General features: G+C 43.8%; 1 protein-coding gene across 1 annotated transcript in view; it reads right to left on the bottom strand.

Annotated features, from left to right (window-relative positions):
• Positions 1 to 15,160, bottom strand: part of LOC144688852 (uncharacterized) — a 582,637-nt gene that overhangs the window by 366,117 nt on the left and 201,360 nt on the right. The window contains exon 4 of the mRNA XM_078555848.1: positions 13,421 to 13,918. Within this exon, the coding sequence (XP_078411974.1) occupies positions 13,421 to 13,918 (498 nt within the window). The remainder of the gene's footprint in view (positions 1 to 13,420; positions 13,919 to 15,160) is intronic.

Raw genomic sequence — 15,160 nt, forward strand, 5'->3', positions numbered from 1 at the left:
ATTCAGCCCATTAACAGCACAATTAACTGGGATTTTTTGCTGCCCGTCCAACGTTACGGTTAACGGGCGGGCGAATCGACCAGGCGGCCTTCGCATTTTTCAGGAAACCTCATCCAAGGGTGGGATGAGGTTTCCGTTATTAAATTTAAAAAAATTAAAACGCTATGCACAGAATTTTTAGAATGTTCAGGTGACTGCTTCTGTTGTGTAGACATTTTTTACCCCCCTTTAAAAACCTTTATTCGATACTTTTGAAGTCTTCAGCTCCCTGAGGCAGCTCTCTGCCTTCAGGGAGCTTCCTGTGAGCACTCCCCCATGCCCGCGCTGACTTCAGCACTCGCCCTCCTCCCGCCCCCACCCTAGGCCGTGCTGATCATAGCGCGCGCTTCACGCTAGCTGGCTACTAATTGGCCAGCCAGCATGAAATCGCAGTCGGGGGCCGATCGCGGGCAGCGGTACATTCCTCGGCCGCTCCCGGGCCTGCTGATCGCACCCACACAACGACCCAAAAATCCTGCCCCATGTGTAAGAATGTGGTCACCTCTATCGCAACAACTTGCATGTCTGCAACACCCTTTAACACGACAAACATTTTTAGATGCTTCACGTAGAAATTGATGTTGAACAGCAGAAGTGGAGAGATGGGGAAATGTGTAAAATGGTTGAAGGTATCATTTGTGAGTGTTTTTAAAGGTTGGGAGAGAAGTACCAAGGGGAAGAGTTTAGGGAAGAAGTTCTCGAGAGTAAACCAGGATAGCTTTAAAGATCTGTCACCAATGGTGCAAGAAGCAGAGGACAGAATTCATAGGAGGCCAGAGTCAAGAAACCCAAAAGGCATGGGCTAGAGGAGGTTGCAGAATAGGATGAAATGTATACTTGGAGTGCAAAGATAAATATTTGGAATCAATGCACTGGCAGATGGGAAGCTAATGGAAGGTGAGGAGGAAGGTAAGTGGTGGGCAGGATAATTTTGGATGAGTTCAAAATTTGTGTAGTATGGAATTTGATGAGATCGATGAGTCATTTCAGAAGTCAAGTCTGGAGTTAACAAGAATGTAGATAAAAGTTGCAACCAGCAGTGATAGTGAGGTAAGTGGAAAGCAAACAATGTTCCGGAGGTTAAAGTCAGCAGTCTTGGCAAGAGATTGAATGTGAGATTGAAGTTCAGTTTAGCATTGTTCACTAAGGCAAGATTACAAGTCTGGTTGATCCTGAGTGAGCAGGTGTGAATTTGGAGAAGTGTGAATTTGACGGAGAGGGAGTGGAGTTAATAGATGGAGCCCTAATAGATGGTTTTGACCTTGTCATAGTAGAAGATATGGCTCACCCACAATTTAACACAGGAGTAACAATCTGACAGGGTAAGGGTCATGGAGAGTAGGTGGTGATAGAGAAGTAGAGTTGGATATTGTCAGAAGACAAGCAGGAGCTGAATCCATCCTCACTGATGATGTCACAAATAGCAACATGTGTAAATGAGGAATTGAGGGGCCAAGTTTGGAACCTTGAGGCGCTCTGTGAAATTATGAGCAGAAAAGTAATTGTGATTCCAAGCAATTAATTAAGTAATTAATGTTGCTCCCAGCATATGGTGTCACTCACCATATTTAAAGGGCTCCCGAATCACCCCAACTCATTTAGAGGCGGGCAGCGGGAGTTGGGAAATTTCCCAGCTCAGAATTACTACCTTGGGAAAAAGTGCCTTGAATGGCACAATTTTTGCTCTTAGGGATGGGGGCAGGTGGTCCCTTGGAAACAGTTCGGAACTGGCCACAGGGACTGCCGAGTTCTGAGACAGGCTGGTTAAAAGGCCCACCTTGGTTCTCTGGGACTCCATTCTAGTTGTTTTGTTCAATATTAGGCCCTCACACACCTCCTCCCCACCAACTCACCATCCCCCATCCATACCAAATCATGCCAACCCATGTCCCCACCAACCCCAATGGCCCCTCATAGCCTCCGTTCCCACCCATGCTCCTCCACCCATCCCAATGGCTCCTCATTCCCTCCATGCCAACCCATGTCCCTCCACTCACTTCCAATGGTCCCTCATTCCCTTCATGACAACTCATAGCACTTCCATACCCACTCACCCAGTATACAATCTGTACAGAACCAAAGAACTCTATAATAACAATGACATATGTGGAAAAGCTTTAAAAAACAGCCATTCATAACATTCTTTAAAAAAAACTGCTGTTACAACAAACTCTATAAAAGCTTCAATCATCCAAACCTGTAAAGTGTCAATATCAGAAACTACAAGAAATTGACACCTCTTTAAAATAAACATTGAGCCATTGACAAAATAGATCTATGAAAAAAATCTGCCAATCAAGCAACGTTTCCCTTTGCGTGTAGCAGTTTCAACAAATTAATGCAAGTCTGGGCTCTCAGTCAAACATGCATAATGAGGGGTCATTAGTTATGGATGGAGGGGCACTGGTTGGCATGGAGGCCATGGGGGATGGGTGAGGGCATGGGTTGGCACGGGTGAGACCTTTTGAAGTTATCTTTCCGGAATCCAGACTCTGGTTCATGAGGGGACTCCTCTGAGGGGTCGTGAACCATAAGTCACGGAGACACTGGCCCCACTCGATGAAAATTGCAAGGGACTAGGAGGTGCCTACCTCCAAAATGCAGCCAGCCAGATCAGGCTGCTTGCACCCTTCTCTCATGCTAGCAAAAATTGGGGGCAGTAGGAATGGAGGTGGGAATCTGGTCCTATCCACCATTTTTAAGGGTCTGCGTAGTCTCCCGACTCTGACAAAATCCAGCCTATAGAGTTAGAGAGAAATTTATAACACAGAAGGCCATTCAGCCCATCAGGTGGATATCCGCAGAACAATCTAGTCAGTCTCACTCCCTCATAGCCCTGCAGGTTTATTTTCTTCAAGTAAATACCCAATTTCCTTTTGAAATCATTGATTGTTTCCACTTCCCCCACCCTGTGGGTAGCAAGTTCCAGGTCGTCACTACTTGCTGCGTAAAAAACTTCTTCCTTACATTTTCCCCTCGTCTCTTGCCCAAAACCTTAAATCTGTGTCCCTTAGTCCTTGTACCATTAGCCAATGGGAGCTGCTTTTCCTTGTCTACCTTATCCAAATGTAGCATAATCTTGTACACCTCTATCAAACCTCCCCACAATCTTCTTTGCTCCAAGGAGAACAAGCCCAGCTTTTTCAATCTAACCTTGTGGCTAAAATCCCCCATCCCTGGAATCATTCTGGTAAATCTCTTCTGCACCCCCTCAAGGACCTCGCATCCTTCCTAAAGTGTGGTGACCAGAACTGGACACAATTCTCCAGTCGGTGCTTAAATGGGTTTTTATAAAGGTTCTGCATAACTTCCCTGCTTCTGTATTCAATGCCTCTATTTATGAAGCTCAAGCTCCCATATGTTTTGCAAACCACTCTCTCAATATGTCCTGCCACTTTCAAAGCCCGGGGCACATGCATGCTCAGATCCCTCTGTTCTTGCACTCTCTTTAGAACTGTACTATTAAGATGACATGCCTCTCCCTATCCTTTACACCAAAATTCAACACCTCACACTTTTCAATTTAAGTTTCATCTGCCACTTGCCTGCCCATTCTGCTTGCCTATTTATCTTTGAATGATCTTTGCCATGAAGCCCAGGCCACGGAACACATCACATCAAGCTGCCCACCGAGATCTATTGCAGGAGGCAACTCATTTGACCTCTCAGAAGGCCACTAAATGACATACCACAGGGAATGATATAACCTAAGGAAAGATATTCTAACCATAGAGGGAGCGCAACAAAGTTTCACCAAACTAATTTATAAGATGGAGGGATTGTCCTATGAGGAAAAATTAAATAGATTGGGCCTTTATTCTCTGGAGTTTAGATGAATGAGAGGTGGTCTCATTCAAATATACAAAATTCTTACAAGGCTCGAAAGGGTAGATGCAGGAAGGATGTTTTCCCTGGCTGGGGGTTCTAGAACCAGGGGACACCGTCTCAGAATAAAGGGCAGGCCATTTAGGGCTGGGATGAGGAGGAGTTTCTTCACTCAGAGGGTGGTGAATCTTTGGAATTCTCTGCCCCAGAGGGTTGTGGAGGGTCCATCGGTGAGTATGTTCATGACTGATATTGATAGGTTTCTACATATCAATGATATCAAGGGATAGGGATATAGTGCAGGAAAATGGTGTTGAAGTAGGAGATCAGCCATGATCTCATTGAATGGTGGAGCGAGTTCAAAGGGATGAATGGCTGCTTCCTGCTCTTATTTCTTATGTTCTTCAATAGACATCCCGTTATAAGCTTTCCCCAACATATGAAAGTAATAACAGAAGTAATAATAGTACTGTAATCCTTTTATTTCTGTTTGTCTCTGAATCATTGCTTCATCCTTTCTGTCATTCTGGAATACAATAAGCAGATATTTACTTTCAACCAAATCTACTTGGCTTCACATAATCTGGTTGTGAATATTTATTTAAAGTGTATTTTTGGAAACTACGCACACGTTTGCATTTTACCCAATTTCATTCCTGGATTTCTTTTTAACCAGCCAGACTGCACAGTCTGTCAGCAATGGAGCAATTATAGAGGCTCAAATGATTGTTAATATTCTTTTTTTTTGGCTTTTCTGTGGTCTTTGTCCTCAGGTACGAGCTAAAGGCCTGAATTCATCTACATCACATAATAAGAGATGTCTCAACAATGTCCTCTCCCCACAGTCACCCCAGCTCTCAGGGATACCTTTCCAGAGACTGGCAAGTTATATATTTTTCCTCAGAATGTGCATTTTATTTGCCACAGTATATCAAAATATTTAAACTATGTCAATGACTTATCTTAATGTCTCCAGCATAGTAACCTCAATTCACCTGGCTGCTGTGTCCAGGAGGCTTCACATCTGACATGTAATGATGCTGGATTTTCATAATGGCAAAGTGAGATTGGACAGTAACATAGAACTACATAGAATTTCACAGATTCCAAACAGGCTATTCAGCCCAATTGGTCTCTGCCGGTAATTATGCTCTAACACAATCTTCCTCCCACCTTACTCTGGTTGTATTTATTAGTGATTATCTTGTAGTTATGTCCCCTGGTTTTGAACTCCTCCACAAATGGAGACATCTTCTTCACGTCTACCCCATGGAACCCTTTCATTATTTTAAAGATCTCCATCAGGTCACCCTTCAGCCTTTTCTCTTCTACAGAAAAGAGCTCCGGCCTTTACCATCTTAATAGTCGTACCCATGCTCGCAAACCTTTCTTTGCATTTTCTCCAATGCTTCTATGTCCAGTGATCTATCAGCTGAACCACTCCACCATTGGCAGATGTACTTTCAGTTGCTTAGGTCCTAAGCTCTGGAACTCCCTGCCTAAACCTCGCTGCCTCTCTTCCATTCCTCCTTTAAGACGCTCTTTAAAACCTACCTCGTTGGCCAAGCTTTTGGTCATTTGCCCTAATATCCTTAATTGTGACTTGGTGCCAAATTTTGTTCAGTAATCAGTGTTGTGAAACTCCTTGGAACATTTTATTACATGAGAATCACTGTATAAATGGAAGTTGTTGTTGTTGAACCAATGGCAGCAGCCAGAGCTCCACATGGGTTTCAGTGAATGGAGGTGTTACTTCCTAAATAAGCTTTGATCTATGATTACCTTAAAGTGTTCTGACCCTTTTCAAGGCTGGAGACTTATGTCACTTTCATTGCTGTATATGATCTATACAACCCTAGCCTATCCAATCTTTCTTCATAGCTGCAATTTTCAAGCCTGGCAACACTCTTGTAAATCTCCTCTATACTCTCTCCAGAGCAATTCTGTCCTTCCTGTATTTTATCTGCAGCAGGGGGAGGCCCATGGCAAGCAGGAGGCAGTAGCATAGTAGTATTGACACTGGACTAGTAATCCAAAGACCCAGGGTAATTTGATCTGGGTTTGAATCCCACCACAGCAGATGGCGGAATTTTTTCTGGAATTAAAAGTCTAATGATGACAATGAAACCACTTTTGATTGTGTGAGATAAAAACAAAAAACTGCGGATGCTGGAAATCCAAAACAAAAACAGAAATAGAAATACCTGGAAAAACTCAGCAGGTCTGGCAGAAGTTCTGTTGAAGGGTCATGAGGACTCAAAACGTCAACTGTGCTCTTCTCCACCGATGCTGCCAGACCTGCTGAGTTTTTCCAGGTATTTGTGTTGATTGTGTGAGAATGGATTCTTAAAAATATTTTTGAGGAATATTGTGTTATTCTGTGAAGGATGCTGTGTGTCTGTGGGTGTGTGTGTGTAAATGAGTTAATTAAGCTGGGAAGGGTTAGCAGAAGACAGGTTGCCAGGAGGTTTAAAACATCAAAGGGTACAGGCGTTATGTTTGAGGTATAAGTGAATTGGTTCGATCTAACATTTGCATTTTTAGATCAGTTGAGAGTTCATTTGAATATCAAAGGGGAGTCAGAGGTACAAAGAAACATGTTTGTTTCTTGCAGGAGTACCATAGGTAAACAGAAGAGGCTATATTACATTTATTGACCCAAAAGCAGACAAAATAAAACATGAAAGATTTTATATTTAGAAGGATTTGGGTTTCAAAGAGGTGTGAGAACAATGGAACCTGAGATGAAAGTAGGAAAAAGGCATTTCAGAGTTATTGTGGAAAGCTTAAGTTAGTTGAAATTGTGAACTATTAGCTGTAGCTGTGGGTTGTTGACTGTGTGAGGAAGAGAAAAGTCTTGGCCTTCAAAAAGCAGTTTTGTTCTGAAGTTTTGGATTTCCACATCAGAGTGGGAGAGAGTTTAAGAGGTCATGTGGTATGCCTTTATTAAAGCCACAGCAGTTTGCCTTGGGTAATATTACTTGAATTTTATAGTTAAATATCTATAAGGGGGTGTCGCCTGGAAGGTGTTTACTTGTGGATCTGACCAAGTAAAGTGTCTTTTGGGAGAATGTTTTGTAAGACTAATTTTAACTGTGCAACTGCAATCTTTTGTGCTTACATTTTCTTTTAATCTTGTTACTAAAACTTTTACTTTCAATATGTAAAATCCCAAAGGTGTTACTAGACTTTTTGCTGCTGAGATCAGTATGCTTTCTTCGTGTTTTCAGAATATAAAAAAAAATGTATGGCCGGTAAACCAAGTTTCCCTCTGGGATTTGGTTTGCACAGCAATTAACATCTGCTGTGGCCATAACAATTGTCTGACCTACATGTGACTCCAGTCACACAGCAATGTGGTTGCCTCTTAAATACCCTTTGAAATGGCCTAGCAAGCCTCTCAGTTGTATCAAACTGCTACAAAGCCTATAAGGAATGAAACTGGACGACCACCTGACATCGGCAGCACCGTGGGTGTAGCTACACCACATGGACTGCAGCAGTTCAAGAAGGAAGCTCACCACCACCTTCTCAAAGGCAACTAGGGATGGGTAATAAATGCTGGCCCAGTCAATGATGCCCACATCCCATGAATGAATTTTTAAAAAGCGGGTGCCACAGCAGCTTTAGCTGCACGAGCTGGTGTCAGCAAGCAAGATAAGTGCCTGCCCTGTGCCTATTGGAGGCACTGCCCCTATGTCATACACCTGATTTAAACCCACCCCACACCCCAGCCTCTCAAACACAGCTCCCTAACGCTCTCACTCCCCTCGCTGGGGCACACTTCAGACATACCTTAAGTCTGGCATCCAAAACCCCTTCTTGTTCGGGGACTGGCTGTGGTCCCAGCTGTGGCCATTGCTCATCCGATTGGCTGGCAGCTTTCTAATGCTGCACTACCTCCCCAGAGCTCACAGAATCTCACAGAATCTTTACAGTGCAGAAGGAGGCCATTTGGCCCATCGAGTCTGCACTGGCTTGCTGAAAGAGCAATCTACCCAATCTCATTCCCCTGCCTTATCCCCGTAACCTTGCACATTCTTTATTTTCAGATAGCCATCCAATTCCCTTTTGAATACCTTGATCGAACCTGCCTCCACCTCCCTTTCAGGAAGTTCATTCCAGACTCCAAGACCCTCTGGGTGAAAATAGTTTTTCTCACATCACTTCTACTCCATTTGCCAATTATTTTGAATCTGTGCCCTCTAGTTCTTGATGTTCTCTTGAGTGGGAACAGTTTCTCAATATTTACCCTGTCCATACCCCTCAGGATTTTGAATACCTCTAGCAAGTCTCCTCTCAGCCTTTTTTTCTCCAGGGAAAACAGACCTAACCTTTCCAAGCCATCCCCATAACTACATTTGTACATCCCTGGAATCATTCTTGTGAATCTCCTCTGTACTGTTCCCAATGCCTTCACATCCTTCCTCAAGCACGGCGCCCAGAACTGGATGCAGTACTCCAGGTGAGGCCTAACTAGTGTCTTATACCTCCTTACTCTTGTACCCAATGCCCCTGTTAATAAAACCTAGGATACCATATGCCTTATTAACTGCTCTCTCAACATGCCCTGCCACTTTCAGTGACTTCTGTACATATACACAGAGGTCCCTTTGTTCCTGCATCTCCTTTAGAGTTTCTCTCTTTATTTTATGCTGTTTCTCCACATTCTTCCTGCAAAAATTAATCACCTCACACTTCTCTGCATTGAACTTCATCTGCCATTTGTCTGCCCAACCCACCAATATGTCTATGGCCTGAATTTTACCCTCGGGGTATGCCCGAAGTCAGCGTGGCCGGAAGAGGACATAAAGCCCGTTCCCAGATCTTACGCTGGCTGGCCAATTAACAACCAGCTAGCTTGAAACGCGTCTGAAGAAAGGCTCAGCACTGCCATAGGGGGGCGGTAAGAAGGTGGGCGCCGACGTCACTACAGGTGCTGGTGAGCGCTTCCACTGAGCTCCCTGAAGACAGACAGCTGCCTCAGGGAGCCGCAGACCTCCAAATAATAAAATGAAGTACAAAAATGCTGCAAAAAATGTCTATGCAGCACAATCAAGCACCTGAAAGCAGACCTGATTAAAAAAAACCAGCCCCAGATATTTATTTTTATTTGAAATACTAATGGAGATTTCATCCCACCCTTGGATGAGATTTCATCAAAAATGTAAAGTCCGCCTGGCTGATTGGCCCAACCGCCAACCGTTAAGGTTGGACAGGCCACAAAAAAATTGCTTTCGATTGGGCCATTAATGGGCTTAATTGCCCGCTTAATTGTCGGCGGGCACTCTTCACACTTATGTGTGTGCCTGCCAAGCGAAATATCACAATGTCGTCGGGACGCTCGCCCGGCTTCATTTCGTGTGATCTTACACCCGTTCGAGTTGGGTGCATGTGACGAAAAGTTCCGGCCTATGTCCTTCCGAAGTTCAAGACTATCCCCATCACTGTTGGCAACACTTCCCATCTTCGTATCATCCACAAATGTTTAAATCAAGCCATGCACCTCACATTAATATATATCAAGAAGAGCAAGGATCCCAACACTGACCCCTGGGGAACCCCACTACAAACCGTCCTCTAATCTGAAAAACAACCACTTATCACTACTATCTGTTTCCTGTCACTCAGCCAATTTTTTTATCCAAGTCTTACTTTCCCTTTTATTCCATGACCTAGAATTTTGCTCACAAGTTTGTTGTGTGGCACTGTATCAAATGCCTTTTGAAAATCCATATACACCACATCAACAGCATTGCCCTTATGAACCTTCTCTGTTACCACCTCAAAAAACTCCAGCAAGTTAGTTAAACATGATTTTCCCTTAATGAATCTTTGCTGGCTTTCCTTAATTACCCCGCACATGTCTAAGTGACTACTGATTTTGTCCTGAACTATAGTTTCCAGAAGTTTCCCTACCACTGAAGTCAAACTGACTGGTCTGTAGTTGCTGGCTTTATCCTTGCAACCCTTTTAGAACAAGGGTGTAACATTCACAATTCTCCAGTCCCCTGACACCACCCCTATATCTAAGGAAGACTGGAAGATAATCACCAGTGCCTCTGAAATTTCCACTCTCACCTCCCTCAGTATCCTAGGATGCATTTCATCTGGTCCAGGTATCATATCAATTTTAAGTAAAGATAGCCTAACACCTCTTCCTTCTCAATTGTAAATTCCTTGAGTGTACCAGTTACTTCCTCTCTCACCTCGGCCTGGATAGCATCCTTTTCCTTTGTAAAGACAGATGTGAAGTATTCATTCAACACCTCCGCTACTTCTCCTCCTTCCACATTCAAGTGTATTTTTATCCCTGATTGGCCCTACCCTTTCTTTTGCCACCCTTTTATTATTTACATGCTTATAGAAGACCTTGGGATTCCTTTTTATGTTAGCTGCTAGTCTCTTTTCATGCTCCCTCCTTGCTTTTCTGATTAGTTTTTTCACTTCCCCTCTGGTCCTTCTATATTCAGCCTGATTCTCCATTGTATTTTCTACCTGACATCTGTCATACGCGTACTTCTTCCTTTTCATGTTCACCTCTATATCTCTCGTCATGCAGGGCGTTCTAGATTTACTTCTCTTACCTTTCCCCTTCAAGGGAATATACCTTGATATTGCTTGCAATACTATCTCATAGAGTCATAGAGTCATCTCTTTGAAGGTAGCTCATTGTTCAGCCATCATCTTTTCTGCCAACATTTGATTCCAGCTCACTTGACTCAGATGCATTCCCATCCCATCGAAGTTGGCTTACCCCCAATTAATTACCCCTGCTCTGGATTGCTCCCTGTCCTCCATGGCCAACCCAAACCTTATGATACAGTGGTCACTGTCCCCTAAATGCTCTCCCACTGTTATTTGATCCACTTGGGCCAACCCATTCCCCAGAATCAGGTCCAACAGTGCCCGCCCTCTCATTGGACCGGAAACATACTGCTGCAGAAAATTATCTTGAACACGCTCCAAGAACTCTCGCCCCTCTTGTCCCTTCACACTATTGCTATCCCAGTCCAGATTTGGATAACTGAAGTCCCCTATTATAATTACTCTATAATTCTTGTACTGCTCTGTAATTTCTTTGCAAATTTGTTTCTCTACATCCCTTCCACTGGTTGGTGGTCTATAAACTACACCGATCAATGTTATTGCACCTTATTTATTCCTTACCTCTTTCCAGAGCAATTCCACCTTTGACCCCTCTGGAACATCCTCTCTCTCCAATGCTGTAGTACCATCTTTAATCAATGCTGCCATTCTCCCCAACCCCTCAAACCCTTTTCTTCCTTACCTGTTTCTCCTAAATACCTTGTAGCCAGGCATATTTAATGCCCAGTCCTGCCCATCCTTAAGCCAGGTCTCTTTATTTGCAATAATATGATAGTTCCATTTGTCAACCTGTGCTTGTAGTTCACCAATCTTATTAGCCACACTCCACGCATTCACATACATGCACACTGATCCTGGTTTAGGCTTTTTATCTTTCCCCCTTGCTCTGACTCCATCTAATGACTTACTATAGCCTACTCTAGTTCTATCAAACTCTCCAAGAATTTTATTTTCCTTGATACTACTCTCTGATATTTCCTCCTTATCAGTTAATGATTCTCTACTTCACACTGCCAGTTTTTCTCCTCTCCTCTCTGAATTTCCCCTCAGCTTTCGATCCCCCTGCCAACTTAGTTTAAACCCTCCCCAACAGCACTAGCAAACGTCCCTACAAGGACCTTAGTCCCAGTCCCAGTCCTGTTAAGGCGTAAACTGTTCTTCTTGTACAGGTACCACCTGCCTCAGAAATCTAAAGCCCTCCCTCTTACTCCATTTCTCCAGCCATGTTTTGAACTGCTCAATCTTCCTATTCTTATCCTCACGAGCACGTGGTACTGGGAATAATCCTGAGATTACTGCTCTTGAGGTCCTGCTTTTCAATTTCCTTCCTAACTCCCTAAAATCCGCTTTCAGGACCTCGTCCATTTTCCTGCCTATGTCATTGGTCTCAATGTCGACCATGATCTCTGGCTGCTCGCCCTCCCCCAGAAGAATGTCCTGCAGCTGCTCTGTGATATCCTTGGCTCTGGCACCAGGGAGGCAACACACCATCCTGGAGTCACGTCTATAGCCGCAGAAATGCTTGTCTACTTCTCCAACTATGGAATCCCCTACCACTACAGCACTTGCACTCTTCCTCCTCCTCTCCTGTGCAGCTGAGCCACCTGCGGTGCCACGACCTTGGCTCTTGCTATAGCCCTCTGAGGAACCATCCCACTCACTAGTATCCAAAATGGCAAAGCGGTTAGAGAGCAACATAGTCTCGGGGGATTCCTGAACTACCTGCCTGTTTCTTCTTAGATACTCTGGCGATCATCCATTCCCTCTCTGCCTGTGTACTTCTTAGCTGTGGTGTGACCACCTCTCTAAATGTACTATCCACATAATCCTCAGCCTTGTGGATGCACCACAGTGACTCCAGCCGCCGCTCAAGTTCCACAATCCAGAGCTCAAGTTTCTGCAGCTGGTGACACTTCCTGCAGATGTGCCTGCACAACTTCCCACATCCCACAAGATGTACATTCCACATGGACGAGCTGCACTGACATACTTTAAGCTTTATATAAAGTGTTTACTCACCTATCAATCACCAATCAGCTCCTCCTCTCCCTCTTCATGAAGCCTGGCTGCTCTCTCCCTCTCACGCCTCTTTATGAAGCCTCGCTGCTCTCTCCCTGGGCTAGAAGGTCTCGTCCTTAGTCAATTATTACCCCACCGAAAGTTAAATGGCTGTGGGGCAGCCGGTATCGGTAGAAATGCACTCCCTGCTGACTTTTCAGGTGGCGGGGTGGAAAACACCCCCATCTGAAAAATCCTTCCCCAAGGCTCAGGAAGTGCTCAGTCACTCAGACCGTCACTTCTTAGTCTAATTTGCCACAGCATTAAAACTGCCTTCAACACAGGAAAATTATGTTAGCCTTTACTTTTAAGGGGGCGTGGGGGTCATGATAAACAACTTCTCTCAGTTTTTGCTGATGGAAACAGGAAAATATGGAGTGGTGTCATTCACTTACTCCATAATTTCCTCTTTTCCTTTGCATCATTACAGCAGCGCAAGTTCCAGGAAAATCTGGGCAAATATTTGTTGAAAACCTCTCTTAGGAAGATAAATGAAGGTTTAGTTATTATTTATCTCATTTCTCACAGGGTACAGTAGTCTGCTCATTTAAAAGAAGCACTCAATTATTTTACGTATATATTGTATGTATATGCGGTATAGATATATATTATATATATCCTTGTTTGAAAGCTAACAGGAATTGTGGCAATGTAACTTGACTTTAAAAAAATACTATTTGGGCTTAAACCCATGGATCTCTTCAACCACAAACCTTATCACTTTCCCCAGCTAATGACTAAAGGTCTCTCTGGATCAACTTGAAATGCACACTATGACTAATTATTCTGTAATTAATAAAACTCAGCTTCTGTAATCAGTAAAAGGGGTTTAATTCTAATCTTGGTACCTGCAGCATAAGACACATACAGTTCCAATTCCTCTACTTACCAGCCTGCGAATGTCTCTCTCACATTCTCTCTTTATTCTGGTTATCTCGTCCTGATGGGACTGATGAGCACTTCTCAGGTCAGCAGCTTTCTTCTTGTCAGCCTGTACAATATAGTTCAGGGATTCCTCCGCCTGCCTCTTGGTGGATTTCAGCTCCACTATCTCCTGCTGCATCTTGGTGCGCTCAGCGTCAAACCCCTTCCGAGCTTCTTCTCTGGCTTCGTTGAGCAAGGCGGTTTTAACTTTGTCAGCTGCCCCATCCCGTAGTACATTCAGAGTGGATTGGAGTCGCTGGATTTCGCTGTCCTTAATTTTGATTGCGCGGGCTAGTTCCTGTTCGTGTTGCTTTAGCAGGATCTCGCGGACGGTTTGCAGCTCCTTCATTTTCTCTTCGTGGAGTTTGGCCTTGAGGTCTGTGGTAAGCACTGTATGCTTATGCTGCTCCAGCTCCCGCACTTGCTTCACTTCTTGAACTTTTTCCCGTTCTAGCTTATTCACCTGGAGAACACAAGAGACAACCAAAAAAAGAAAATCACAATAAAATACTGCCTTATAATTAGGTATACAAACTAAAGATGACTGCATTGGCTTGGGAACCTTTCAAGGATGGAAAGAGGTAGAATATCTTTCAGGGCCCTGCCTACAGAATGACATGGAACAGGAAACCAGAGAAGACTAAGTAGGCTGTGGCTAGACAATGTTCAGACTGACTGGCCACAGAAAGGGATACAGGTGACTATAGCGGTCAGGCTAGTTAGCGATCAGGCTAGTTCAGAACCGACAACAATGGAATGAATTCATTTGGCCCCATCATCGATGTTGAGCTAAGGAACAGGAGTTTACTAGTAGTAAGATTCTAGCTAGTAGTTTAAATGTTTACGCTGCTAAGAAAGCAGTAGCCCTTTAGCAGTAAAATCAAAATTAATATTTATTCCTAGAATACTGTGAGTGAAAACAGGACAGCAGGCATGGTAGATTTAATATGTTAATTCTTCTTGTGCGTGAGAGTGAATTGTTTTGGTGGAAATCTACCTGGAAGAATGCAGCATTGATTTCACAGTAGGTTCCCCAGTTGTGTCATGGTTTCACAGCAACTCCTCAAGTTGACCTTACAGGGCCAGTCTACAGAAGCTCCATTTGGGCTCTGAGGAAGACTATCAGTCAGTGCAAAGCACAGATTAGAAATGAAGGAGGGCATATGCATACCACTCCATAACACTGGAGCAGCTCAGATGATGACACCTGTCAGATCTCCTGGGAAAAGAGATGAATTAATTGGAGGGGTATCCAAACAGATAGAGGATACTCATACTCCCAGCAGGGCACCATGCTTGCAGGGACGGCAGGTTAGACAATCACTACTGAATTTGTACAAACCTAACTTCAACACGTGTTTCCTGTGAGTGCTGGTCCCCACTCTGAGCAGGATCAGAGACTCTATGTAACTGATTTACATTTTCAAAACATATAGTGGAGGAGAATACATGACGCTGAAAAAAACATTTGATGTTTCCTTCTTGAGAAAACATTTTATAGCTCTTTGCACTTTCAAAATTCTACTTCATAACTACTATTGAATATTCCCCCGTACATAAACACGATGGGAAAGCATTCAAATGTCTGGATGCAAAATGTTGAATTTCATCACACAACTTGCTATTAATTGTTATTCCTGTTAGAGCCAAGCAGAACCCATTAAATCCTGGTGACAACCTTTCCTGGACTGTAAAGGCTTTTCCA

The sequence above is a fragment of the Cetorhinus maximus genome, chromosome 1, assembly GCF_964194155.1.
Source record: "Cetorhinus maximus chromosome 1, sCetMax3.hap1.1, whole genome shotgun sequence".
Lineage (NCBI taxonomy): Eukaryota > Metazoa > Chordata > Chondrichthyes > Lamniformes > Cetorhinidae > Cetorhinus > Cetorhinus maximus.